Source organism: Rosa chinensis, chromosome 5, assembly GCF_002994745.2.
Source record: "Rosa chinensis cultivar Old Blush chromosome 5, RchiOBHm-V2, whole genome shotgun sequence".
Taxonomy (NCBI): domain Eukaryota; kingdom Viridiplantae; phylum Streptophyta; class Magnoliopsida; order Rosales; family Rosaceae; genus Rosa; species Rosa chinensis.
Genome location: NC_037092.1, coordinates 20,701,263 through 20,728,228, shown reverse-complemented (window position 1 = coordinate 20,728,228; position 26,966 = coordinate 20,701,263). Strand labels below are relative to the sequence as shown.

Sequence of the window (26,966 nt, the reverse complement as noted above, 5' to 3'; positions counted from 1 at the left end):
AGAGCATCAAATTGAACTTCTCTGTTTCTTTAACATGTAGATACTGTGTTTTGCGAAATAAAGACACCAATAAAGAGACAAGGATGTGTATCTACCAAGAATGAGACAAGCATATAGCTTTTCAATTCTTTGATGATGATGACGATCAAGCATAGTCAAATTCACAACCGTACAAATTTGTTTAGACCCCAAATTCTCAGCATAATCCAGTTAGATTCCAAATTAAACAGTCTTCTTACATTTTTACTCCTTGTTTTTTCTTCAAAGGGAAAGGAAGAAAGCACAAATAATGACTCAAGCAGAGTTAATAAGGAGAATGAAAGATATTTTCAAGTTGTAGATACCTGTAATGAAGACAATGACATGCTTTTCAGAAACGTGATTTCTGATCTGTTTGCTACCTACACATATTTCGGTACAGGGTTGCTTTCTGACCTTCAGAATTTGTCACGCTTGCAAATCGTATTCTTGACTAGCTTTATCATACAACCAAGTGAACCAACTAATTTAGTGCTCTCATGTCCGTTTGTTTAGAAGCCCACGCTACAAGGCTCGGTGAAGTGTTATGTTTTTTTGTTATTGATCAAAGATGAGGTGGCATGAAATTGAAGGGAACTCTGGTAGCTTGATGTTGTCACTTCTACTGTCTACTAGTCTACTGATATTTAATTATTTATCTCCAAAATAGTAGACAAAGTCACAAAATAAAAAAAGATATGATGCATAAGCATTCTGTGTAGAAATTTGTTTCAACACAATCCGGCAAATCTAAACTGCAACAAAACTCAGAATGTAGCAGTCTTCTTGCATATCTACACTATTTTGTCTCTAAAAACAAAATTTAAATGAACAGAAATCAAGCAGGGAAATCAAATGGCAAAGGAGTAACCAATGATGAGTTCAGTAGGTCTGGATGCACAAACCCATATCTCCTAAGCACTTGATTATCTGCAAAGTTCAAAGCCTTCTGCATCCCATTCCAACAATCCTCCCAAGTATAAGTGGGATTATAATCCCCACTACAAGGCTCACACCCAGTAAAATGTGTCACAAAAGGCCTCCTCACATTCTCTCTCCACATCCCCTTATCCTTCATGTTCTGCTCTCTCATTTCCCCATAAAACTCACTCACCTTCTCAGCATGCCTCCTCCTCAGTTTCCCCATTTCTCTATCAACCTCCATGTACCCTTTGGTGATGTTATCAAGGCCATCCACCACCCCAAGCCAGTAGCTTTGGAAATTGTACTCACTCTCCAAGTAAACCTTGTCCCCCCATTTCTGCCTCTGCTTCAGCAGAAGGTAGATAAGAGCAGACTGGTCATCTGACCCTGGATACAGCTTGTCCTTGAGCAATGATTTCTGGGTCTCCCCCCATTTCTCTTTGGCCGGGCCTTGTGGGCCCATGCTGGCCCATTCATCGATGAACTCCAAGGACCACTGGCAGTTCCTAATCAAGAACACACCAGCATTGACGCTAGTCCAGCTCTGCTGCTTCACCATGTGCCACCACCCATGAACAACCAAGTTATGATCCTTGTACTTCTCCAATGGCACCTTGAACTCCATGTCGGTGAAAATGGCGTCCGAGTCGACCCAGTAGATCCACTCTGCCTCTGGATGGGCCACCATGGCGGCTCTGAGAATCGGGTACTTGGCCCAGAAACCGGTTCCTTTAGGGTCCAGAAGAACATTGTTGTAGAACACTTCACAGCCGTGAAACCTGCAATAGTCTACTTTGTTCTTGAACAGTCTCAACTGTAAATGATCCCCAACCGGGTTTTTACACACCGAAGGCTGAGAACCGGTAACAAGAACAATCCTATCACCAACACCAAAAGAAGGGTGAACCCTCAGCCACTCTCTGCGCTTGTCATCCCAGTTTTTTATGGCTTCCCCAACTGAGTAGCTGAGATTCGGGTCGTCGTAGAACGTCGGCTCTGGCGGGTCGTAGCCCAAGTCAGGGCCTTGAGGGGTGTTGTCGTAGGTGATGATGGTGTCGAAGGTTGAGCTGGGGTTTATGAAGGAGATTAGTGCCCAAACCAGAGATAAAGCCATGGCTGCTCCACCAACGAAGAGGAAGCCATCTGCGATTAGAGAAGGGGCTCTGTGGAGAAGTGAGCGTTTGTGTGGGGATGTTTGGAAGAGAGAGAACTCTTGGGAACCCATTTGAGAAGGTGGTAGTTGTGAAGTGATTGATAGCTTTGGGTTTTCTCTGTGTGAGGTTGAACTTTTAAGTACTGGAAGAAGAAGAAGATAACTGACAGGTGCAGTAATGCCAAAACCTCGTTTGTTGGTTATTAAAGTACATGGTTCTAATCTTGCCGGAAAATATGCATGTACTTTCGTTTTTTTTTTTTTCTTTAACTGGCGAAAGCCATATAAAAATAAAAATGACAAAAGTGGGTATGGTTGGAATTTTATTGATTTCAAAAACATAGTACTTTAGATAAGAAGATTATAGTTTGTTGAAGGCCTATAATAATATAATATGGCTTACACATGTCCAAGTTTTCGTTCTTTTAAATTCAAAGCTTTTAGATATGACGGTTATGACCTTAGCTTTTCATGACCTTGTACATAAATTTCTAATTCAGGACCTGGGTTTTGAATTTGATTGTAAATGATAATTAGATCAAAATTAAGTCGTCAATTTGTCAAATTTTGACTCTAGGTCTTGAGACATAGGTTTCTTATTGCATTGAGAGGAAATTATTGGCACTTGTTGATTAAGCTCAAACAAAATTGGCACTTCTCAATCAATTATCATTAAAAATTCATAAAATTGATACACACTCAAACATAGTACTTTACTCGCAAATTAGCCCACGTGGCGTTGCACATTTGTTTTTATTCAAGTTTCATATGTAATAGATAATACTCGTAATCTAAATTGATACACACTCAAACATAGTACTTTACTAACAAATTAGCCCGCGTGGTGTTGTGGGTTTGTTTTTATTCAAGTTTCATATGTAATAGATAATACTCGTAATCTAAGAAACATCGGCGCTACTTAGTATATGACTTGTTTTGTTGTTAATAATAGATTAGTAATAAATGGGATACAACACAAAATAAACTTTTTACATGAGTTGTAGAAATTTATACATACAAAACAGATTATATATAAAAAAAAAAGGATATGGCAGAATTGTAATTTCAATAAAAAATTAGGGGCAAAACCGTCATCACGAGTGAATATAGTAAACTCAGCTTGAATTATATGTATAATATAGAAGTATATAAGAGGAAGATAATTTGGAGAAGATTTGGATAAAAGTTGGAATTCAAAAACTACAAGGCCCTGTTTGGATGGCAGGAAATCATGGTATAGAATGAGAATTAATTTTATTTTCCATTCAGATGTGCCGTTTGGCTGTAATTAGATATTGAAAAGGAAATAAAAAATGAGATCTTACTGGAAATTGACTCCCTCATAAAGCCTGAATAGAATTACCTAGTCAGGGGTGGAATTCTATTTCCATTTCCCACTGGCAAAGGCAAAATTACATTAATTATCCCTTTAAAAAATTCATATTTCCCCACTAATATTCCTTATAAGTTGATGTCATATATGTACTTTATTTAGTAAAATTGTGTTATTGAAAATTATAGTTTTATATTTCATTCTTATGACTTACCAAACACTACAATAGGAATGAAAAATTAATTTCAGAATTTAATTTCCAGTAATGTTTCAAATACCCACATGGAAATACCAAAACATATTCCATTCCATATCAATCTGGAAAGGAAAATAAATCATTTTCCTATTCCTGCTAACCAAACAGGGCCTGACATGTTTAGAAAATGAGAATGGATTTATGAATTGGCGAAATCAACAGAGTTTAAAATTATTTCATGTGTATATATTGGTGCATTTTCATAAATCTTAATATCTATACTAGTATGGAATGTACCAATATGAATCCATTCTTGGTAAAATGGCTCTAGTATGAATGTATTATTGGTAAATAGGCTCCAGTATTTTGAGTCTTAACATTTTCGAATAGTTTTTACATGAATTAGCTTTTGGGTAAAGTTAAAAAAACATTATCAAATTCATTGAACCAATACATACTTTGTTTAATCACTCTTCCTTTCTTACGCTCTAGTGTCGGTCGGTTTTATTGGACTGCTGAGACACCTTGATGGCTCGATGCGTCTTTATCCGTTTTAGAGTTGACACATTGCTTCAAGTTAATTGCTTGCACCTTGTGATTGGTGTTTGAGGTATTAAAAATCAAAATGAGATCCCTAATTTCTTGAACCTAGCATACTTGGTTTCTTCCATTTAATTTTCTTGTTTCTTAGGGGCATGGGCCATTCTATATATAATTCCAAAACCACTAATGTAGCATGTATTGCGTGACTTAGCCCTTGCTTTATGCAATTTCATGTTTTTTCTTTGGCATTTCGTATGGTAGCACATGGATCTTATAAATGCAATGACTTGTCTTTTCCTTTTTCCTTTTTGGTATTTCATTTTCATTCTTCGCGGCAGATTCTTGGCGACGTGTTAAGCACTCTAGGTATATAATTTTGTTTAGCAAGGGAAAGGGGAAGAAGCCACAGGTAGCAAACTACAAAAAAATTATAACCATGGTTTAGATGAAAGGATCAAAATATCAAAAACATGCAAAACCTAGAAAAAAAGGTATTGCAAATATGTAGCAATATTCTTCTAAATCTTTATCTTGTTGTCTCATGAAATTATATATGACATATTTTGAGTAAGCCACCATGAAAGATATGAAGCTCCTCAGCCTCCTCTCGTCCATTTTCAACATTTTACTGAAAGAAGTTGCCTACGCTTACTTCCTGATTCTGCTGCTGCCCTTATTAGCAAGAAAGATCGCCGTTATGTTCTAAGCAAATTAATCTGGCCTAAGGGAAAGAATATAGCTCCTTCCAAACAAGTCATTGTAACCGCCGATGAGATTATTAATTCCACAAAGTAGTACTCTACTATATTAATGATGCTTCGAATAGAGAAGTGAAAGAGACAAAAACACAAAAGGGTGATTGGCAGCACAAGTATTCTTTGCATCATTTGTAGGCTTGCTTTGAAAAGTGACCGTGAAGAATACAAGCAGTTTGAATTGTTCTGTTATTTTCATACTTGGTTGGGCTGTGCAGAATATTAACTTTTTAGTACCTTGCTAGTTGTATCTTCTATTTCTGTGTCACATAACAAAGATAGAAACTTCTAATTTTTGGGTTAGTTCAGAATAGAGTTGGCGACGGGCTTAGCATCTTCCATTTTGTTGAAGGATTCACAAGATAATAACTCCAATTATTACTTTATTATTTGATCCAAAATCTTCTTGGCTGCAGCCTCTGTTGGATATTATCAATGGGTATCCAAAATTCCCCTTGTTTCCATTTGGTGGATTGCTTCTGCTTATTGCTTTGCTCTTGGGCGGCTGGTTTGTCTCATTGGTTTTATCACTTAATGGTCCTATATGGGCTTTACCCTTTCTAAATACACCAAAAAACGCTAAAAAACTAAAAATGCAAGTCTTACAGAAAGCAAAGATTAATTACATTTTCTAAAATGTAAAAATGTTAATTACCTCCTAAAATTAAGATTTTCAGTTGTCATAATAATTCTGAATCTATTGAACATTTATTTTTACACTGTCATTTTTCTAAGCAAGTTTGGCATTTGGTTTTCCCTACTCTTAATATTTATACTTGGAATAACTTTTTTATTGATTAGCTGGAGTTTTTGGTTAATGTTCATGATCCTTCGTTTAAGGATTTCTTCGATATAGCTGTACTTGTTATTCTATTTGGAACAATAGAACAAGGAAAATACTTCAGTACATTAATGTATCGATACATCAAGTAGACTAGATTCAATACAGATGTTGACTAACTCAGTACAAGGGTAGACTAACTCCATGCATGTCTACTCATGTACTGAGCTAGTCTACCACTATATTGAACATAATCTACTTGATATATCGGTACATTAATGTACTGTAAACAATCCCTAGAAACAATATTATCTTCAAAAGTATTCAAAAAGAACCTATCCAGATAATGTACTCGGCTTCTAATCTTTTTCTCAATTACAGAAAGTATAATGAAACTCATACTAAAAAAATCAAAAGTATGGATCTTATTACATGGATGCCTCTCCCTTCAGGGACTTGAAAGCTAAATTTTGATGCCTCTGTCAAAGATAATAATCTTAGTGCATGAGATTTTGTTTTTAGAGATGATCATGGCAATCCTACACTAAAACCATGTAATAAGGCAGCACGAAGACCAACTCGCAGGGCTAAATCTTCTAACATTAACACATCATTGAAACCTAAATAATAATCTTAGTATATAAGGCTGCCATTATTATTTAGGTTTCAATGATGTGTTAGTGTCAGAAAGTTTAGCCCTGCGAGCTGGTCTTCGTGCTGCCTTATTTCATATTTTCATTATCCGAAAGTGGAAGGTGATTTGAAACTGTTGATTATTGATAGTTTTCATGGATCTATACATCCTCACTGGTGTATCAAAAACATCCTCAAAGGCATTTCATAGTTGTCATCTCAACTCCACAGCTTCAACCTTAAATATGTCAAGAGAAAAGCCAACTTCTTAGCCGTTGCAATTGCCAATACGGGACACCATCCTACTACTCAAGTTTAGAAAAATTCTCTGCCATTATCTGCTTGTAATGCTCACTTGTTTGACAGTTTGGATATAAATTGTACTAGGGGTTCTGCTCTTTAGTTATTAGTCACACTTTATAACCTTCGAGCACCGAGTATTTTACATACTGCATTGTTTTTTTTTTTTTTTTTGAACAAAGGGCTGGTGTGGCTACCCTCAAGCCTTGATTAATGAAACTGTTGAATACAGGGGGGACATTAAGCCTAAACTCTGATTACAATAAACGTCTAGAGAACGTCCTGAAATAATATCAAGAGTCTCTACCAAATAAATGTATTCAACTAGGCACCAACTAGCAAAGAGTGCACTACTAGATACTCTATTTGTTTTGACATAGCGGTCACATAACGGAAAGATAACTCGATATGTAACTTGATTATAACGTAGCATAATTACCATAAGCACAGCTTTCCTACTATGTTGCCGCCGGAGGATAAATCCGACGACACATAGCTTCACCCTACCACTAGGCGGCATCGACCATTTGACGAAGTAAGGAACTCGCTACCTACCTAAAGCAGACAAGGCACTTTGAGTGCATCCACAGGCACATAGTCCGACTAACCCTACACAACAAGTATATGTACTTATTGCTCGCAAAATGCGCAAAACAACTAGACAACCTAAAATAGTAATAACATTAATAAAAGTAACAACTTGGGCAAAGGCCCACGAAGTGAACCCAAACCCAAGCACACCATGTAGCAAGGATATTGCAACCGCTTAGAAAGGCCCAGCTTAATTCTGACCCTACACTGACAATGGATTGCTGCCGCCTGCATCGAGCCGCTACCGCCGGAAACCGACCATCCCTGCCTGCATCAGACCCCAACTTGCGTCGGAACCCTGCCTTAGCAAACCCTTGCCAGCCACAGACCGCCCTCTAACACGGAACATTATCCCCTACCTCAGATCGGCCCCTCGTACATCGGACCACCACTTGCCTCGGGTTGCCGCCGCCAGCTCTCCCCCAATCTGATTGGCCTGAGACGATACTCAACTGCATTGTTTAATTAGTTACGAAATGGTAAGTCATACAAATGTGAAGCAATCTCAAAATTGTGATAAAGTTGTTCATAGAATTATTTGATTATACATGAAAGATTAGTTTCATGTATGATAAAATTGTGATAAATAGTTGAACAACCTACTTGGGGAAGGAAACGCATTTTTTTTTCTTTTTTTTGAAGTGAGGAAACATGCATTGAGGGGTTATGATAAATGTTTCCTTCATTTTATCATCCATTATCAAATTTCATTTCTTATAATTCCTAATCCTCAAGGTTGGTCTACTTCTTGGTATTCATCAAGGTTGGTCTGACATTGAGATTGAAAACGACTCTGCCATTCTTGTTGCTGCACTTAATAGCGGAGAGACGAATTTCTCGGAGATTAGTCGGATTCTAGATGATTGTAAGAATTATATGTCTTCTTTTCAATATGTTAGGATTTGTCATATCTACCGTGAAGCTAATGGTGTTGTAGATAGGCTTGCACACCTAGCTAGTTTGTTTTGTATTGATGATGTGTGGTTAGAGGAGACTCCTGCTATTATTTAGGATGTTCTCTACAAGGATTATTGTAATAGTACTTATGTGGCTCGGAGTTCAGGTTATATGTCCCCCTCGATGCAAGTTTTAAATTCAATAAATGGCACCAGGCGTGGGGCTGAGCCTCCCAGCTAGGTTGGGTTCCAAACCCTTTTCAAAAAAAAAAAAAAAAAACTCTTAATCCTCAAATATATTATTTTAAATTTCGATTGGTATTACTTGTTGAATATAATTTTCTGTTAGAGAAAATCACTCGCCTACATTGATTTTCTTTCCACAATCAAAACTAATTGTGTAACTGTAGATTAGTTTTGAATATTTGTATTTATAACATTGAATTTTGTTGGTAACGTCTTGTAACAGTAGAGCAGATCTTAGCTATATGATTGTACAGTTGTACACATATAGATCAATAACGGATGACGAAGTCATGGGTTCGAGTCACTATGGGGGGTAGGAGTGAAATCCTTTGATCTTCTTTTAAAAAAAAAATGAAAAAGAAAAAGAAAAAGAAAAAGAAAAAGGAAAAAAAAACATACAAATCAATAAAAATTATATTAAACATTACTTTACCAAATGTTATAAGATTATTCGATAGAAATTTACAGAATATTTTATAATATTTGGTAGGTTTTACTTAACATTTTTTTTGGAATGGTTTTATTGTTGTTCATTCGGTAAACTGAATAGTGAGAATAACCTAACAAAGGTACTGCACAGTCCTAGACTCAGGTGACCAATCTCAAGCATCAAACTGAGCAGTGATGAACGATGTACTCCACTAACAAGCTTTCATCTAAGAAGCACAAGGACTGAGAGAAGCATATGCAAGCAGCTACTGACTGGTTTCAAAATTTAGGGCCATGTCTTCCGCTTTGAAACTCAAGGACACTTCCATGCCATCACCATCTCTTGGGGTACTCACCCACGATGGCTTTCCCCATCCAAAATCGGCGTTGTAGAAGGAAAACCGGCACCAACTGCTGCAATTATAGATGTCTATACCATTCTTTCCCACCAGGTTCCGGTGCTCCTTGTAAAGTTCACGTACACCTTCGCTGCTAACTCCATTACCTTATTTGGCTTTAAACTCCCCAATGCCTTCCCTGAGTATAGCAACCAAGCTTTGAAGATCATTTGCTTCACTTTGTTCTGTCTGTTGTAAAGAATCCCAAAAGATTTCCCATTAAATCGGTTTTCCTTAATACTTTCCACATATTCGCCCATTGACACAACATTGATGGACTAATAGAACCCGAGTTTGATCTTGATGCATCCATCTTACATTTCCATATGAGGGCAGAGACTACTTCAACTCGCGTGGGATTTGGGGCAGTGGCACTTGCAGCTTTAGACCTGAGAAATGCAATGTTTGAGGCATTAAACACAAACTTCCTTGTTCTACAAGCTTCGTAGACATAGTCAGCAGCTGGAAGTGATGTCTTTTTGAAGAAATTTAGCTGTGGGTTATTCGAAGCTGCAACACCAAATTCTGCAGCTGGAAGTGCCTCTACCTCTGCACCAAGGGCCACTGCAGCCCAGCTACTGATGAACGTGCCGAGTGTAGAGGCATCTGCAGCCTTGTGTGAAATGCTACCCCAATCGCAACTCCTCCGCATTCAAAGAAGTTGGCCTGGACTAGTAGAAGATACCCTGCTGTGCTTTCTTGTGTTGATTCCGTGGCAGTTGGAAGCAACTGTTTCAGCAACCCAAGATCAGGCTTTTCCAAAACCTTGGATATGGGACAGTTCACTTGAGCTTCGATAAAGGCAGCCCCCTGCTCATTGCAACAGATTGAAACAATGTTGTTCTTGATCAATGTTCTGCCTGCATAGGGATAGAAGCGACTGAGGGCTTCAGACAATGATGTTTTCCGAAGCTTGGATCTATCAGTGAACAAAGCATGGCGGTGAGCGACATCACTGCTGGGATAGACGAGAAGTAGCCGGACATAGACGTCAGATATGAATTGATCAAAAACAGAGAGGTTGCAAGTCGTAAGGTTGCGAGGAGTTGGAGATGCTGGTGTAATTGTTTCCTTGTGAATCACTTCAACCTGGATTTCAGTCATTTCAGAACCCATTCTGATGGGTCTTTCGCAAAATACTTCTCTATTCTCTAATGCACAAGATAAATGCAATCAATACTACTGCTATTTCCTTGAAAACTTCTTGCCTGCAGCGTTCGTTGGACAAGAATAGGAATCAAAAGCTCTAAAAAGAATCCCCTTGTTTCTATTTGCTGTATTGCTTCTGCTTAGTTTCGTTTTGCTTTGCTTGGGCCGCCTAGTTTCAGTAGTTTGTGTAATTTGATGCCTATTTGGGGATTACCCTTGTGTTTATTCACCAAAAAACATACAAATCAGAAATAAAAGTGCAGGATACTCGGCAGTTTGTAGTTTATACTCCAAGCATAGAGCGTTTTTTCACACTGTAATCTGTTTTATGAAAGATTAGTTCCAAAACGATTACTTACCTCAGCTTATAGTCTTGCTAATCAACACACTGGCAGAAAACAATCTAATACATCACTCCAACTTCCAAACTCGCAACCAAAGTGAAGGACAAAAGTATGAATAATTGATAAGAAAGGAAGGTTATAACTTGGAAGCCACAGATTTAAGCAAATTTCAAAATTCAATCCACGCAGAGTGCACTACATTAACCAAATGGGGCTGTCCAAACAAAAACAAAAATTTTGCCACAACAGAGTTAACATAATGCTATATGTCTAGACAACTAGAAACTTAATCAGTACGTCCCCCAGTATGTAGTTGAACAGTAACATAACCAAAAGAAGAGCATCCAACATCTTTGAATAAAATTTTACACAGGAATGCAAGAGGTGCCTTCTCAATGTAGACCTGCCCAAAAGAACCTAAACTCAGCATCCCCATCTTTGCCTTGCTCTCCCTAACCCCGGTTGATAGGAATTTCATGCACCAGCTCACCCTTGTGTTTACACGAATGTGGGATCAACTGCACTGAATACTGTACATGCCTACTACATCTCTATTTTACGAATTCCACAACAGAGCATCAAAATAAGCCCTTCTACATCTCTATCTTAAAAATTCCACAACAGAGCATCAAATAAGCTCCTAAGTTGAGGAAAATTATCTACCCTCATATCCCTCTAAAAGATATAAAAAGGAAAGCTGTACCATGGATTTAAAAGGATTACATAGAGAAGCTTGCTTACAAGTTTTTCCAGAGAAGCATGAAAGTAAGAACATGTAAACCTAAAATACCACACTTACCTGAATCACATCTATGCCCTTAAACAGCCACCAATTTATTTGCTCAAGATAGAGCACAAGTCGATAAAAACCCAAGAATTTTGCAATCCAATTGAATGCCCGCTTAGAATCACTTTTCTTCTCAAAATTATGTTTTTTAGCGGCCAAAATATTCTTCACTTGGGTTTATGATCAACTTAGCACAGACTCTGAATTTATGTGGGCACCATTTCCCCCATCGTGATTGTTAGATCCTCCCACAGGCATGGACCGCTGCGTGAAATCTAAGAGCAACTGTCTCTGGTGATCATCGGTGTGAGGAAGACTCGCACGCAGCAGCTCAACTGGCATTTCACGACTAATAGCTCTGGCTGCATCTGAGCCAATAACAGCCATATTCGTGGGGGCCTGCATTAACAGTGACTGCATTATAGTATCATACTTGTTTACACAATACTTGGTCAGAAGGCCAAAGAATTGATCAAAGGAGGCCTGCCAAAGTGCCCGATTAGTCATATTGTAGTTGCTAGCAGCATTAGGATCAGTTAAGAGTTCAGTTGCCCTATCAAGAACAGCATTCAGAATAAGGGAAGCACCATCTCCTGCAGGGCTTCCAATGGGACGAAGCGGGGGTTGCTCCGAGGAACAAACCACTGCTGCCAGACAAGCACTAAGTGCACCAAGGTCCATACCTCGAACACATGATGAAACAACCCTAGCGATATTATTTGTAGTTTCTGCAGCCCTTGGATCAGAAGGGAGGATACCAAACAAGAACCTTAAATGGCGGAAGATGGCCATACAGACTATTCGCATGAGCTCACCACCTGGAAAAAGAAGCCGTAGGTACTTGACAAGAAGCTTTCGGCCCTTGGGTAGAGAGACTAACCTCAGGAACACAAGATCATCCTTGAGAGCCAGCCCATCTGTGTGGTCATTTTTCCCAAGTGGATCAACCAATTGTAGAGATGCTGCGAGCCCTTCTAGCAAGCCCTGACGCCTACGCCTCAACTGGGTTCCACCATCTTGGAGCTGATTGAATTGTAAAAAACGATCGATATCATCCACATCCAGGAGAAGACAAAGTCCATCCTCAATTGTAACCCTAGCAGCAAGCATTGGCTCCTGTTCTAGAGGCTTCTCAGAAACCTTCTGTTCAGTGTTGCCCGGACTAGATGAATTTGGTGGCTCCACTTCAAGAAGAGGGCGAGGCCTGCGTATTGAAGAGAATGGGACCCTCCCAAGAGCATCAACTTGGAGAAAAGCATGTGGTTCAGCATTAGCTCGTGCCCGAGGAGGAAGATCCCTTAAATGAGTTGGACAGAAATGATGTTTCAACTTCGCCCCAGTAGATTTTCTTGCAAGGCAATACTGGTGGTAATAATCATCTACATATGGGTCATTGCTGTGTGTTGCAGCAAGCTGCATTCGAAGTATACCCTCAATTTCATCAGCTGTCATATACTTGGACCTGAATGATGGCCAACCACCACCACTTTTGTAGCTACCTGTATCAAAGCCATGTTGAGAAAAACGCATATTCTGTCTACCTTTCTGAGCTAATCTTGACCTTTCATCTCTAATATCACTCATACCGAACATTGCTTCAAACTTGTTCATCAAGGGTGGGGATGGAGGAAGGTGGGGGTTAAATAGTTGAGACTGCATTGCTGACATATGGTTGAATGGTTGCTGAACTGGATGGTGCAGTCTAGGATGTGGCTGCTGTGGCTGATGCATCAACTGTGGAGGCAAACCATTCTGATGAGATAACTGTTGCTGCAACAGATTATTTAAATGACTAGGATGATCTCCAAATGAGCCACTTTGGTTGGCCCATTGAGTAAGGGGACGAGTATTAACAGGAAGACCAGGAGTCAGATGAGGCAAATTTCCACCAAAATGTGATCCGTGAGGTAACCCAGTCATTTGAAGTGGAGAGTTAGAGTAGGGAGAAAGGTTTGGTGAAGATATTCCCCCCTGAGGTCCACCAGCAGCATAAGGAATATTCATGTGGCCTGATTGGTGGTTAGGTGAACCCTGCTGAGATCTGCCACCTGGAGGTGGATATGAAGTAAAAGAAGATTTTGGCACCAGAATTGGTTCGCTAGAAAAATATTGATGTTGTTGCTGCTGCTGTGGCAGCTGTGGGGGATCAGGATATGAAGAAGTTCTGTACAAAGGTTTTGCTTCTGTAGGACGAATAGAAGAAAACGGTCCTGAAGACCATCTTTTCCCATCTTGAATGCTTTCAGCATCAAATATTTCTTCATCAATCCAGTTAGGGAAACTTTCCTGCACCCATTCAGCAGCAGATGAACCTGAGAGAAACATGTCATGGTCAAAAAAATTAATGGCAGCAATGCAACACACTCAATGAGTTCTGATAACCACAAAGGTGTGTCCACATCTACTATCTCTGACAATTTCTAAGACTTGCATAACGAAGTCGAACGGATTTTAGAGCATGATATAGAATCGCAGATGAACATGTAGTGTCCAAAGGAAAGAGTGACCTTTCTCACCAGTCTTGAAAATTTTCTATTTCCTTATATTTTCTGAAGCTCTTTTACCATATTGACCACTTATGTTAGACTAAGTACAAATGACGACATGAATGAAAACATCCCAATCCTTCATTTAGGTCCATCAATATGTGCAAGAGATTAACTTAATATGAAACAAGAATTTTATACAATAAAGAAAAATGAATCACTATAGTCCCTTAAGACAAAAACCATCAAGTAGAAAACACCGTTGGACTTCAACTTGTTCTAAACATGTCATATGCTCTATTTACAAGGACAGAATTACGTGCATATTGAAAATTTATCTAAACAATGAATCCATAGCCCAAAGATCCACAAACCCCCCACCCCCCCCCCCCCCCCCCTCCTCCTCTTACTTCAGTCCTTATTTTACAGCCAAGAACTGTATAAATAGAGACTAATAGTGCACCAAAATGAGAAAGCAGTGTCAATGATGGGTTGAAATAAACCAAAGCATAAATGTGGCCGAGTTAAAATTAAGAAAAACTAGAAGCAACAGTAGTACCATGCATGAATCAATCATGGAGTTAATTCACAAAGAGAAAAGTCTTGTGTTGGGGAGAAAAACTAACCTAAACTTCCAAAAAAAATTTCAGAATATACATAAAAAAAAAAAAAAAAACACAGTTGACAATCTTTACCCTTAGGTTGCCAGATAGTTTTCTTAATATACAGTATAGATACGATATTTACAATCTAGTAAAGAACAATGAATAGGCAGGATTCAATAACTACAGCAACATCACCAAAAGAGATATGCAACATGAGCACTCACTTTCTCTGGATCCTCTATCACCAATTATTCCAGTGCTCCTAGTTCCATTTACATCCTTGTTCAACTGCAACAAAACAGCAACTTAGAAGACAAAAAAGAAGACTCCAGATACGCTAACGAAAGGAGAAACAGGCAGAACCAATCAAGAAAATTACATGTTAGTTTCTAGGACCAGGAAACCAAGTAGCAGTACGTCAAGAATATGGTATTTTAAACAATAGTAAGAAATCCTACTATAAAACGATAAACAAGATAACACACCTCTCGGACAGACTAAACCCTAAGGCCTACCTACGCCAACATCCCTCCCTTCTGTCTGCCCAAGCAAAGGAATGCAGAAGGGATTTTTCGCTTATAACAGGCATTGTATATGATATTTAAAGAAATATAGGGTGTAGAAATGATTAATTTAAATAATGGACTCACTAATTATGTTGTATCTTACAGTAGAAATCCTACTATAAAACGATACACAAGATAACACACCTCTCGGACAGACTAAACCCTAAGGCCTACCTACGCCAACATCCCTCCCTTCAGTCTGCCCAAGCCAAGGAATGCAGAAGGGATATTTCGCTTATAACAGGCTGTGTATATCATATTTACAGAAATATAAGGTGTAGAAATGATTAATTTAAATAATGGACTCACTAATTATGTTGTATCTTACAGTATTTGATTGTAACCTTATAGCCCAACATTCATTGAAATAATTTTCTGATATAAAAGAAACGATCAATTTAAAATGTGCTTCATCCTAATCCAGAATATTAAAAAATAATTGATCTTTACCACATGTATCATCACATATGTAGTCGACTAACCTTTTCAAAAGTTAAAGACAGATCATCAGCATCAGATAGAGAGACACCACCCTGCCAATAAGAAAAGAACAAACAGTTACACCACTTAAATTTTCTTGCACTAGTGTTCTGAACAAATATCAAAATATACCACCACATTTCTACCATTGAATTGAAAACCTACTCTCTTTTAGGCAATTTTACATTTCAATTGGATAACAAAGAAATCTTACATAATCTCCAAAGATGTGATAATGTCACCTAACAGGTCACAGCCCCCACCCCCCACAACAACAAAAAAATAATTGACGATGTGGCAACAAATCAATAAAACTTTATTTTGCAGTGGTAATCAAACTTGGTTTCCCCATAGTTTCCCCCAACAACAAAGCCGACCAAAATCTGGAACTTTTCTCATTGCCTACCACCAATTGACATCACTGCAAGAACTGATCCGACCTTTCTGCAATACCCTTCCAGGGGGCTTTAAAGGATAGGATTGCTGGTTGGTTTTGCATGCAACCATAACCACGCTTGCTCCTTACTAAGGTAAGCCACAAAGACTTCTATCTAGTGAATAGCTCTAATTCCATGCCTCCAATTTTCCAGTACCAAGCTCCCTTTCTCCCAACTTACAATGGTCTTTCTTTCTACACCACCCCACAAAAAAAGAAGGAAAAAAAGAAGGTAGACTGCTTAAAATGGCTTAAATAAGCTTAATCTTTCCTTGAAAGAGCTGTTTCTTCCATCCCTCTGATGTTTTTAAACTCTCACCGGCACATTCCAGAAACTGACTCCTTATTTGCTAAGGAAGCCCCAAGAAGTTCAAGTAGCAGGATCGCATTCTATTATGCCTTTCTTCCATTTATTTCCACCAGATAACATTCATAATTATTATTCTTCCAACTAGACAGCATATAAAAGCATTCCAAAGATGAAATGGAGTTGCCCACTTCTCTTCATTTCATTGCAATAAAACATTTGGTATCCTTTTGAAACTGTAATTATGAAACTTCCACTCACTCCTTTCCCACAACCAACACCCAGCCACAAGCTGGTTCTTGTTGACCTATCAACTAGCCTGCTTAAGAATCAATCATGAAATGACAACAAAAGTGTCAATGGAGCCTTGTAATGGCCTGCCACAACACCCAGCCACAAGCTGGTTCTTGTTGACCTATCAACTAGCCTGCTTAAGAATCAATCATGAAATGACAACAAAAGTGTCAATGGAGCCTTGTCATGGCCTGCCACAAGCCCCAAACCTTCCCCAAAGTATCCCAATTATCAGCAAGACAAAAGACATTATTATTGAGCTCCTTCAATCAGTTGAAGCATGGCAATAAGCTGAATGCATTCACTTGTCAAAATCAAGAGACTCGCCAGAGTGCCAACAAAAGGCATGCAGAAAACTAATGCATGGCACAGAGCTAAGAGTATTATGCATACAATGATCTTTTCTTTAAGGAGAGATTTATTAGTATTCTGAAATTGATTATCACTAAAGCAAGCTAGAAGACAATTAATAATGAGACATAAAACAAGGAAACACAATGGTTTAACCTCTTCTTTGTTATATAGAAACTCCTCCTCTTCAAGCGCAACTGCAGTCTCCTCTTCATCTTCTAAACCTCCCAACTCAACTTCCTCAACAGAATCTTGACCAAAAAATGCATATTGTGATGCATCGAATACCTCGCCTGCCGCATAAACAGAGAACTAAAGTCAAAAGAGTGAATTAAACAATGCTCCAAATAACTAAACCATGAAGCGGAAAAGATTCCCTTTCAAGTAAACCACCATGCAACTACATAACTAAGAAGCCAAACCACTCATGCAATAATCACTGCAACATAACACCCAATCAGAACTATCACACAGTCATTCAACTAACCAAACTTGGCGTTTCTCCCTTTTGAGAAGGGAACTATTATGAAGTAAGGAGACCTCATAAATCTGTATGAGATAACTGTACTTTCATCGATATGAAGTATATATCGAGTAGTGTCAACAAATCATACTCGTAAGTATTGTCTGCAACTAATTGTAAAATAACTATACTGAAGCAACAAACAGTTAACATCTATAAGTAAACAGCACCATCAAAAATGGTCCCAACACCCAGGAAAAAAAAAAAACTTTCACTCTTGACATCCAACTCTCCACACTGTTCCATTTAGTTCCAAGCAATAAAGCATCAAATTCTTCAATACCCAATTCAAGGTTCAAAATTTCACTTCACTCCTCTGTTCTATCAGCAACAAAACACACCCAATATCCAAATAGCAAACAACAACACCAAAACACATCACATCAAATCGTGGAAAAAAAAAAAAAAAAAAGAGCACCCAAAAAGCTAAAAGAATCGAACCTGAAGAATTAACTCCAAATTGGTTGAGATCCTGAGGAATAGAACAGGGCGCCTCCTGAATACTACTCCCACTCTCAAACCTCTCCATATCCTCCTACACTCTTCTAATACCAATATCTAACCAGGAACACAAAAACTGAGCAGAACCCAGTAGCTAAAATTCTCAAAACTAATCAAGGGTTGAATCCCAGAAAGCAAAAAAATTTGAATCTAATAAAGCAAAAACCCTTAAAGCTGAAATCTTTGTAGGGTTTTCTGCTAAGGCGGTAAGAGAGACACCGCTGAGAAGATCTGTGAAGTGGGTTGGGTGGATTTGTTCATGGTTTTTGGGGAAAAAGGTTTGATGTTTAGAGCTGGATTTGAGAGACGAGAGGAACAGAGAGAACCCTAGGTAGGGGATAAAGATTGAGAATTTGATAGCTGTTTTTGGTGTATTGAGAGGAGTTGGATCGATGGTTTGATAAAATAAAGGGAGGGCGGTGAGGAGAGGTGACTACTTATTTTTCTCAATTTTTTTTTTTTTTTTTTTTTTTTTGGGGGGGTGAAAACTGAAGAGCTAAGTTGTTGAAAATACTTTTCAATTTTCTTAAGCAAAGAAAAAATGATTGATAAGGAGATGCATCGATGTGTCTCTTTTTGTTACTTTTTCTTATTATTATTAACAATGCACAACACCAGTTCTTTTATGTGGATTATGGTTAGGATGGGCTGATGGATGTATGATGTATCATGAAAAAGAGACCTACAGTCCCAATTAGGGTAATGAAATAGAATATAGTGTATGATTGGTATGCTATTATTGGGGGACATACATTGTAAGACATTTGACTTGGTTATAGTTCATAGATAAAAGTCTAAGATCCTAGTTAGATAGATCTATGTTTCACGTAGGGGAAGATGTTTGAAATATTTTTGAAAATAAACAATAAACGTAATCGTTGAAGAAGAGTTAAATTGTAATTTTATTTGAAGTATTTTATAATGGATATTATTTGAAGTGTTTTATAATGGATATAAGATGGAGAATATGATGCGTACAACTGTAATCTGTAACTGATAATAATCAGAGCGCGCGAAATTATGAAGGCGGGAATTTGTGTCCAAATAATGTTAGAGACTGTAAAAGAAAAATGTGTATTTGAAATATTAAGACACTTAAAATAAAACATTTGATTTGAAAAGTGAATACATAAACTTTTTGTTCGTATATTGAAACTCAAAGGAAATTTGTCCCCATAGAATAAATGTATTGAAATATAGAATATAACCAAAAAAAAAAACTGGGTCTGAGATGCTAAAATGAAAGTGCACATGAGAAAGACATTTGTTGGATTGCGTACAGTAGATGTGAAATGATTATGGTGAATAATGCACAACATCAATTATTTTATGTGGATTATGGTTACGATGAGATGATAGATGTATGATGCATCATGAAAGAGACCTACACTCCCAGGTAGGGTAATGTAATAGAATACAGTGTATGATTGGTACTCAGGGGGGAGGGGGGACATACATTGTGAGACATTTGACTTGGTTATAGTTAGTAAATGAAAGTTTAAGATCATATTTTATGTTTCATGTAAGGGAAAATGTTTGAGACATTCTCGAAATGAACAATAAACGCAATCACTCGAGAAGAGTTTAATTGCAATTTTATATGAAGTGTTTCATAGTAGATATTATTTCAAGTGTTTTATAATGGATACAAGATTGAGAATATGATGTCTGCAGTTGTAATTTGTGCAATTATGTTAAAATTTAAACTATTAACTGATATTTTTAGAGCGCGCAAAACTATGAAGGTGGGAATTTGTGTCTAAATAATGTTCGAGACTATAAAAGGAAAATGTGTATTTGAAATGTTGAGGCACTTAAAAAATACACTTTATTTGTTATGTTTGGAATATGAAAAGTGAAGGGTGGACCTTTTGTTCGTATATTGAAACTGAAAGGAAATTTGTCCCCATAAGATAAATGTATTGAAATATAAAATACAATTAATATTGTTTAACGACAAATTGTAATGTAATTGTAAGAAATCACTTAAGAAAACTAGGTCAAAGATGCTAAAATGAAAGTGCACATGATAAGGACATTTGTTGCATTACGTATAGTAACATGATGTACAATGATAAGAAATTAACGAGTTTGATTGTTATTCTTTGTGGCACATTGTGACAAGATTTTGAGGATACACTTAATTTTATATGTAGTTAGCTCGTGAAAAGTGAAAAACAGGACCTCATGACAAATGTAAAAAAGAATCAAATTCAAAACCTTTGCTATAAGCCGCTGATCAGTGTCCATGTATAAGAGATAAGTTCAACACAATTACTTCTAAATACGTACGTAACATGCTTCAACACGTGTGGAATTTTAAAAAGTGTCGATCTATAAGATGTTAAAAATGGAACTCTTTTAGAATTATTCATGTACTATGCGATGCGCGCTCTGCAACGTCCTGAATGAAAAATGTCGATCTACAAAAAATTAGCTCCAATTTTTCAGAAAAAGTGTTAAAAAAAAAAATTAAAATACCAAACCCTAAATTTAAAAAACAAAAATTTAATTTTCTATATTTGTAGTTGTTGGATTTATAGAAAAAAAAAATTAAACAATTTTCCCCCAAAAATATTTATACATTTCCCCTCAAACAGATAAATTGAACTCGGCGCTCTCTGCTTCTCCATCTCTCGCTCACTCTTCTCAACTCTCTCTCTCCCAACTCCAATGGCTCGAATATCACTATGCAATCAGCTAATCCCTTCCCTCCTTGTTCCAATGAAGCAGAGGAACCACCATCAGCTCATGGGAGTCATAGGCTTAACCAGAGGGCGCCGCTTCTCTGCTTCTTCCTCACCCAAGATTAGCATGAGCCTCAAAGCCGGCATCGTCGGCCTCCCTAACGTCGGAAAGTCCACGCTTTTCAACGCCGTCGTATGCCCTTCCAACCCATCTCTCTTTATTTTGAACTTGATATGTTTAACTGTTTCTTAAGTCTATATTTTGATTCCAGAAATGAAATTTAAACTGGTTTTAGACTTTTATGGATAAAAGATTAGTACTTTTTAATCCAGGGCAACAGTTTGCATCAGTAGTTATGGACCCTTTTCATTTTTTTTTTTAACCAAAGTTTGATTTTGGGTTAATTTGATGGACCATAATGTGGGATGGAATTTATAATGTGGTTCTGTGTTTCGGTTTTCGTATGTTGTGACTTGTGAGTGATGCATAGTGCTGATATGAGCATGATATTATGGTTGTAGGTTGAGAATGGGAAGGCTCAAGCTGCCAATTTTCCGTTTTGTACGATAGAGCCAAATGTAGGGATTGTTGCAGTTCCGGATCCACGCCTGAATGTACTTTCTGATCTCAGCAAGTCTCAGCGCGTAGTCCCGGCATCTTTGGAGCTTGTGGATATTGCTGGCCTTGTGAAGGGTGCTAGTCAAGGAGAGGTGAAATTCCATGGTCTTTTTTTTTCCCCTCTTTTTGGTTTTATGTATTTTGAGTCCTGTTGTATATATGTTAGAATGTATCAGCTTATTTATTATCTTTGAGAAAAAAAGAAAATAGCATCAGCTTAATTTATTGTCTTACTTTTATTCCTTCCAGGGGTTGGGGAATAAATTCTTGTCAAATATTCGCGAGGTGGACTCCATACTTCAGGTTTCTGTCCTTTACTTATTGGTGCCATTTATTTGTAATTACCATCTTTTCCTTGTTCTGAAAATCTTTTTTTTTTTGGTTGGTAATGGAGCCATTATATAGCTTAAGAAATGTATATGTGTGAGTGTGGTGGACAGAGAGGATACATTAGTTGCTCTTGAAGGGATATGTTATTTTGTGCCAATATAGTTTCTTCTCAAACTCATAGCAAAGGACAATAGAATGATTCTGAAGAATCTGAACTTCTGGTTCTTATAAGTTTCTGTGGGTTATTTTATTTGTATGATATATGGTAACATGCTAGCTAATGGCCTTCAGGTTCCTTAACAAACATATCTTAAACGGGAGATCTCAGTTTCTATTGTTGGTTATCATGGATGTGGCATTGCCTATATTATAATGTGGGTTGTATTGGGGGGTGGAAAGTGAGTCCAGGGACATGCCGGTCCATTTAGTACTACCTAGGATCTTCTTTGGTTCAGAGGAGAAATAAATTGAGGCAGGACCTGAACCTGGCTGCATAGCCTGAAGCAACAGTGAAACCTTTTATGCATTTGTATTTTTTAAGGACTTGCTACAATTTAAGTTTATTCCACTAAATTTTTTCTCTGATTGAATCGCCTGCCTCCTTTGTGGTAACTGCAAAATTTTTAATAAGGTTACTCTTTTGCATGCCAAACATCCTTGGACTGAGCTTAGTAAAAGTAAAGATGCTTTTCTTTTTGAAGTCTTCCCCCATTTGGCTTCTAAAGGCATTTTGCAATTCTTTAAAACCATTGGATTTTCGTACATAGTTAAAACATGCTTGATCAGTTCACAGCTTCTGCTAACATAAACATTATTTGTATTGTGTTGAGTAGGGCAGGAATTTTTTGTTCTCTAGATAGGTGTTTGAGGAGTCTTTTGTTTGGTCAGGTGATGGGCCACTGAGATTTAAAATCTATCATCTGAAGAACCATGTTATTGATATCCTTCATCGATTGTTGTTTCAGGTAGTTCGATGTTTTGAAGATAATGATGTTGTTCACGTGAATGGGAAAGTTGATCCTAAGGATGATATTGATGTTATCAACTTAGAGCTGATTTTCTCAGATCTGGACCAGGTTTGTTAATTAACTTAAACCATATATCTAGTGATGGGATGCACCCTGATTATTTATCCGCTTTGGGAGCATTGATTGGGTGGTCAAATTTGTGCTGTCTGGATAAAAGTTGGTGATGAAATTAAAATTTTATTTTGATGCCTCAGGTGCATCTTTATCTTCTGGCTCCTCTGTTTGAAAGTTCCTTGCCCAGATAACCCCTTTACTTTCTTATTTCTCTTTAACATATATTAATAGCTTAGCAGGATGAGATGAGCTGATTGAACTGAATTGTCTTATTCACAAGAAATGCAGATTGAGAAAAGAATGGAGAAGCTCAAGAAAAGCAAAACAAAAGATTCACAATCCAAACTTAAGGTATAGTTAGTGTCATGCTCTAAACTGACTGTACAGTGTACAAGTATGTGCTATCATCTCCCCCTGGCCCTTTTTCTACTTCATATAATTCATCTTAACCAAAATATTTTCTTTTCATTTCAGGAGGAATCAGAAAGGTCTGGCTTGGAGAGAATTCAGCAGGCACTCATGGATGGGAAACCAGCACGATCTGTCACTTTAACAGATTCAGAAAATGAATCTATAAAGCATCTGTGCTTGCTTACAATGAAACCTGTTATCTATGTTGCTAATGTTGCTGAATCTGATCTAGCTGAACCTGGAGAGAATCCTCATGTCAAAGAAGTGATGAATCTTGCTTCTGAGTTGCAATGTGGACTAGTAACAATTTCAGCACAGGTTTGTGGTACATCACTAGATGTATAATTGTGCGAACTCGAGAAAATTTATTACAGCATGTGGCTGTCTCTGTGTGCCTAATGTTTGATAGGATTTAATCCTGCCTGGATTTTTGTACCTACCATTCTGATAAGCCTCAATTCTTACACCAAGCATGTGAACTAGGAACTTTGCATTTGCAGGTTGAGTCTGAACTTACTGAACTACCATCTGAAGAAAGAACAGAATTTTTGGAATCTCTTGGTGTTAGTGAAAGTGGTCTCGGAAACCTTATCAGAACAACATATGGTGTTTTGGGGCTCCGTACTTACTTTACTTCAGGAGAGAAGGTGAAAAAGTGGATTGTGTGAAATCTATCTAAATGGGATTTATGTATTATTTTTGTATTAAGAAGATTGTTCTGATGTTGTGCACAGGAAACAAAAGCATGGACAATTCTTGCAGGTGAGCTTTGGTTAAGCTAAATTTCAGAACTTGTATTGTATACATATGGTATACTCTGGATCTTAAAAATTCTTCAAGCAAATGCTGACATAGTCTTCAAATCATTTGACAACTTGTGATAATTCATTTGGCCTATGGTTGTGGGCAAAAGAATTTCTGTTCCAATTTTCTTTGCCATCTGTGTTTCATTTTGGATAGGTCAAAGTATGACAGGCAATCAAAGTGTATTCATCTCTGATTTTGTTATTTGTTGATTTAGGAATGACTGCACCTCAAGCAGCTGGGGTCATCCACTCTGACTTTGAGAAAGGTTTCATTCGAGCTGAGACAGTAAGTATCACAAACACACGTTTTCTATGTTGTTTAGAAAAAAACAACGGGTTAACTATGCATCACACTACCGGTTATGAGCAATCTAAACCTGAGACTCATGAAATTTGTTGGTGTCTAGGCTTTTGATATGCTTCTGTCTTCAAAAATATTGATGAGAACAAAAAATGGAGTTATAAGAGAGAGAGAGGTAAAAAAAAAAAAATTACAGAGGGAAGCCGGCTATACCTCAAATCTAATATAAAACTGAAAACTCATTGATACTGATCATCAACTATGGTGTTCTTTGGAATGCAAAATTTATTATAGTTGGGTATCTAGGGATACTTTACAACTTTTCCTTCAATTAATATAAGTACATGCTTCTTTTACTCTTCAATATTCAAGACAGCATAAATCTAGTACTATGGCAAATTCATCTGTCAAACACCAGATGATGGAAGCTAATTTTACTTTATTTTCCCTTAAGATGTAACTGACTACTAATATTGTTAGGATTGAGGCCTGGAACAATAAAAAATAAATACAAATTCTTTTTCCTTTCACTGTCAGGTGTCTTATGATGATTTTGTTGCTGCTGGTTCACTTGCTGCAGCAAGGGAAAGAGGAGTTGTAAGTTGGCTGCTTTACTATTCGCTTAATCGTCTTATTCACACAATTCTGCACAAGCTTTTATCAGCATCATTGATTATCAATTTACTGTTGCACTATCAAATGATTATATTTGAGAATATAACTCTGAGCGACATCTGGGGCAGAGAGGTCTTTTTTTGTTCAAGGTACTTACAGTTACTAGATAGAAAACACTGGTGGAAGGGATGCATTTCTTGAAAGACATATATATATATACACACACACACACACACACACACACGGAGCCGTTCGAGAGTGCACGTCTGCAACCCAGAAAAAGTGCAGACATCGCTCCTCCGGCCTTGATCGAGCGGCGACGGCGCGGTGCGGCTTGCCGGAGGGACGCTGGGGGTCGTGCGGAGGGGTCTGCGGTCCGGTGGAGTCGCCGGCGACGGTTCTGCGGTGCTGCACAGAACCTGCAACTGCAGGTGAGGTGGCTGCCCAGAAACCGGCAAGCCCGACTCCTCCGACCTCGAACGCCGCCCAGAAGAGGTCTGGGACGCCTCCGGCCTCCCTCCGGCCAGCCCCGCGCCGCCGCCGCCGCCGCCTGCTGCATCGACGTCCGCACTTTAGCAAAAGTGCGGACGTCCGCTCCTGATCGGGCCTCTTTATATATATATATATTTGAACAGTTGGAGAAGAGATGCTGTGAAATGGAGCAATTTCATACTTTCCATGGCTGCAGTATGACTGGCTTTGATAAATCTGAGTTTACGCTTGAGTTGGGTGTAAGACAAGAATTTTTTTTCTTGTTTCTTCAAAAAATTCAGTAGTCATATGAGTTGACTCCTTCAACTTTACCTTAAACATTCAGAGAGTCATCAAGAGCTGTTCTTGTTCCATACAACCAGGTGCCTTTATTGGCACAAAAAATGCATTAGGCATATTGAGTTAGTGGTGAGATTACTGTGCTTCAAATTTTCATGAGATGTTTTACTTGTTTGATCTATGCTTTTACATTCTTCATTAATTCTATGAAGCCAATGGGAAGTAATCATTCCTTTGAATTTAAGTCTTCATTTCTGGGAAAGTATTGTGCACCACACACATCCTGTTATTCGAAGAGCACGCATATGAACTCATGGCTACAAGCCAATCTCACCGATAATTTTATCTCTCCCTGGCATGTAGTTCTCTTGCTTGATTCTGAAACTTAACATATTACAAATTGGGCCTGACAAGGCTTTTTTACATTGGCGTTTCTTATTCCAAGAAAAGAAAACGCATAGACAGCACCAACACTTGCCCCTCAGGTCATCTAGACTTGGCAATATGTAATGTTACAGAAGGAATACAAAGATAAAGTAGCATGTACATGCACACCTATTTTTCTCTGATCAAAGAGTGTGAAGAAGTACTGTTTTTCCTTTCTTTTCCACATCTTCTCGATCAAACTTATTCATCTAAGCTATTTTCACATTTGCAGTTAAGATCTGAGGGTAAAGAATACATCGTACAAGAAGGAGATGTGATGCTGTTTCGGTTTAACGTATGACCACTCATGGGAAGCAGCTTATTTCAAGTCGTGGAGACAATTGGATGTAGCTCAGTTCATAAGATGAATTGTGATTTACATGCAAGTCCTGAATTCAGTAAGATGAAGTATGCAAGTCCTGAGGTTGGTAGGATACCATAGGATAAAGTATTTGTAAGCTGAGAAGACCATAAATTTTGCTTGTAGAGTAGATAGCTCAGTTGACTGTTCACATTATTGAGTTTTTGATATCCAACATACTGAAGAAAGACGGGATTTTGGAAGGTAATTAAAACGGAGGGTGAACCAAATACGATTGGAACATATTGACAGCTATTATACTGGTATGTGTAACCGAGTTTAATAGCATCAAGAAGAGAAACAAACCCATTAAACATTTAAACAGCTATTGAAACCTAATTTGATCAACTCTATTCAATCAACCTTTGATACTCAGAACCCATATACCCATATCGGTCAGTCAATCACTAGAAGTAAGGGAGCATCCAAACCGTTTGTGAGTTTCTCATCTAGGTTAGGCCCTTTTTAGTCTTTCAGTCAATCACTAGAAGTAAGGGAGCATCCAAACGTTTGTGAGTTTCTCATCTAGGTT

At 37.9% G+C, this 26,966-nt stretch overlaps 4 protein-coding genes across 4 annotated transcripts; 1 reads left to right on the top strand and 3 right to left on the bottom strand.

Moving 5' to 3' along the window:
• Nucleotides 1-705: 705 nt before the first annotated feature.
• Nucleotides 706-2,281, bottom strand: LOC112202075 (glycosyltransferase 6). The gene has a single exon (XM_024342984.2). The coding sequence runs from the start codon at nucleotides 2,165-2,167 to the stop codon at nucleotides 857-859; it is 1,311 nt and encodes a 436-aa protein (XP_024198752.1). The 5' UTR covers nucleotides 2,168-2,281; the 3' UTR covers nucleotides 706-856.
• Nucleotides 2,282-9,304: 7,023 nt separating this feature from the next.
• On the bottom strand, nucleotides 9,305-10,312 carry LOC112203395 (BAHD acyltransferase At5g47980). Its single transcript, XM_024344369.1, has 3 exons — nucleotides 9,744-10,312; nucleotides 9,438-9,585; nucleotides 9,305-9,385 (listed from the first exon to the last, which is right to left on the bottom strand). The coding sequence occupies exons 1-3, from the start codon at nucleotides 10,310-10,312 to the stop codon at nucleotides 9,305-9,307; spliced, it is 798 nt and encodes a 265-aa protein (XP_024200137.1).
• Nucleotides 10,313-10,846: 534 nt separating this feature from the next.
• Nucleotides 10,847-18,449, bottom strand: LOC112166634 (protein PAT1 homolog). Its single transcript, XM_024303508.2, has 5 exons — nucleotides 17,966-18,449; nucleotides 17,158-17,294; nucleotides 15,616-15,666; nucleotides 14,792-14,855; nucleotides 10,847-13,788 (listed from the first exon to the last, which is right to left on the bottom strand). Exons 1-5 carry the CDS (start codon nucleotides 18,051-18,053, stop codon nucleotides 11,660-11,662), a joined length of 2,469 nt encoding a protein of 822 aa, XP_024159276.1. The 5' UTR covers nucleotides 18,054-18,449; the 3' UTR covers nucleotides 10,847-11,659.
• Nucleotides 18,450-20,621: 2,172 nt separating this feature from the next.
• Nucleotides 20,622-26,648, top strand: LOC112201788 (ribosome-binding ATPase YchF). The gene is made up of 11 exons (XM_024342698.2): nucleotides 20,622-20,905; nucleotides 21,235-21,423; nucleotides 21,581-21,634; nucleotides 22,627-22,737; nucleotides 23,032-23,094; nucleotides 23,218-23,472; nucleotides 23,655-23,801; nucleotides 23,889-23,916; nucleotides 24,176-24,246; nucleotides 24,799-24,858; nucleotides 26,306-26,648. The coding sequence occupies exons 1-11, from the start codon at nucleotides 20,699-20,701 to the stop codon at nucleotides 26,372-26,374; spliced, it is 1,254 nt and encodes a 417-aa protein (XP_024198466.1). The 5' UTR covers nucleotides 20,622-20,698; the 3' UTR covers nucleotides 26,375-26,648.
• Nucleotides 26,649-26,966: the final 318 nt, after the last annotated feature.

Bases quoted from the DNA above. Each gene is read 5' to 3' on its own strand.
- LOC112202075 (XM_024342984.2), bottom strand. From the start codon at position 2,167: ATGGGTTCCCAAGAGTTCTCTCTCTTCCAAACATCCCCACACAAACGC.
- LOC112203395 (XM_024344369.1), bottom strand. From the start codon at position 10,312: ATGGGTTCTGAAATGACTGAAATCCAGGTTGAAGTGATTCACAAGGAA. The intron at 9,586-9,743 runs GTAGAGGCACTT...TGCATTTCTCAG, and splicing joins CAGTGGCCCTTGGTGCAGAG to GTCTAAAGCTGCAAGTGCCA. The intron at 9,386-9,437 runs GTATTAAGGAAA...TCTTTACAACAG, and splicing joins AATGGGCGAATATGTGGAAA to ACAGAACAAAGTGAAGCAAA.
- LOC112166634 (XM_024303508.2), bottom strand. From the start codon at position 18,053: ATGGAGAGGTTTGAGAGTGGGAGTAGTATTCAGGAGGCGCCCTGTTCT. The intron at 15,667-17,157 runs GTTAAACCATTG...TCTTATTGGCAG, and splicing joins TTCTATATAACAAAGAAGAG to GGTGGTGTCTCTCTATCTGA. The intron at 13,789-14,791 runs GTGAGTGCTCAT...TGTTTCTCTCAG, and splicing joins TGATAGAGGATCCAGAGAAA to GTTCATCTGCTGCTGAATGG.
- LOC112201788 (XM_024342698.2), top strand. From the start codon at position 20,699: ATGGCTCGAATATCACTATGCAATCAGCTAATCCCTTCCCTCCTTGTT. The intron at 21,635-22,626 runs GTTTCTGTCCTT...TTGTTGTTTCAG, and splicing joins AGGTGGACTCCATACTTCAG to GTAGTTCGATGTTTTGAAGA. The intron at 24,859-26,305 runs GTAAGTTGGCTG...TCACATTTGCAG, and splicing joins CAGCAAGGGAAAGAGGAGTT to TTAAGATCTGAGGGTAAAGA.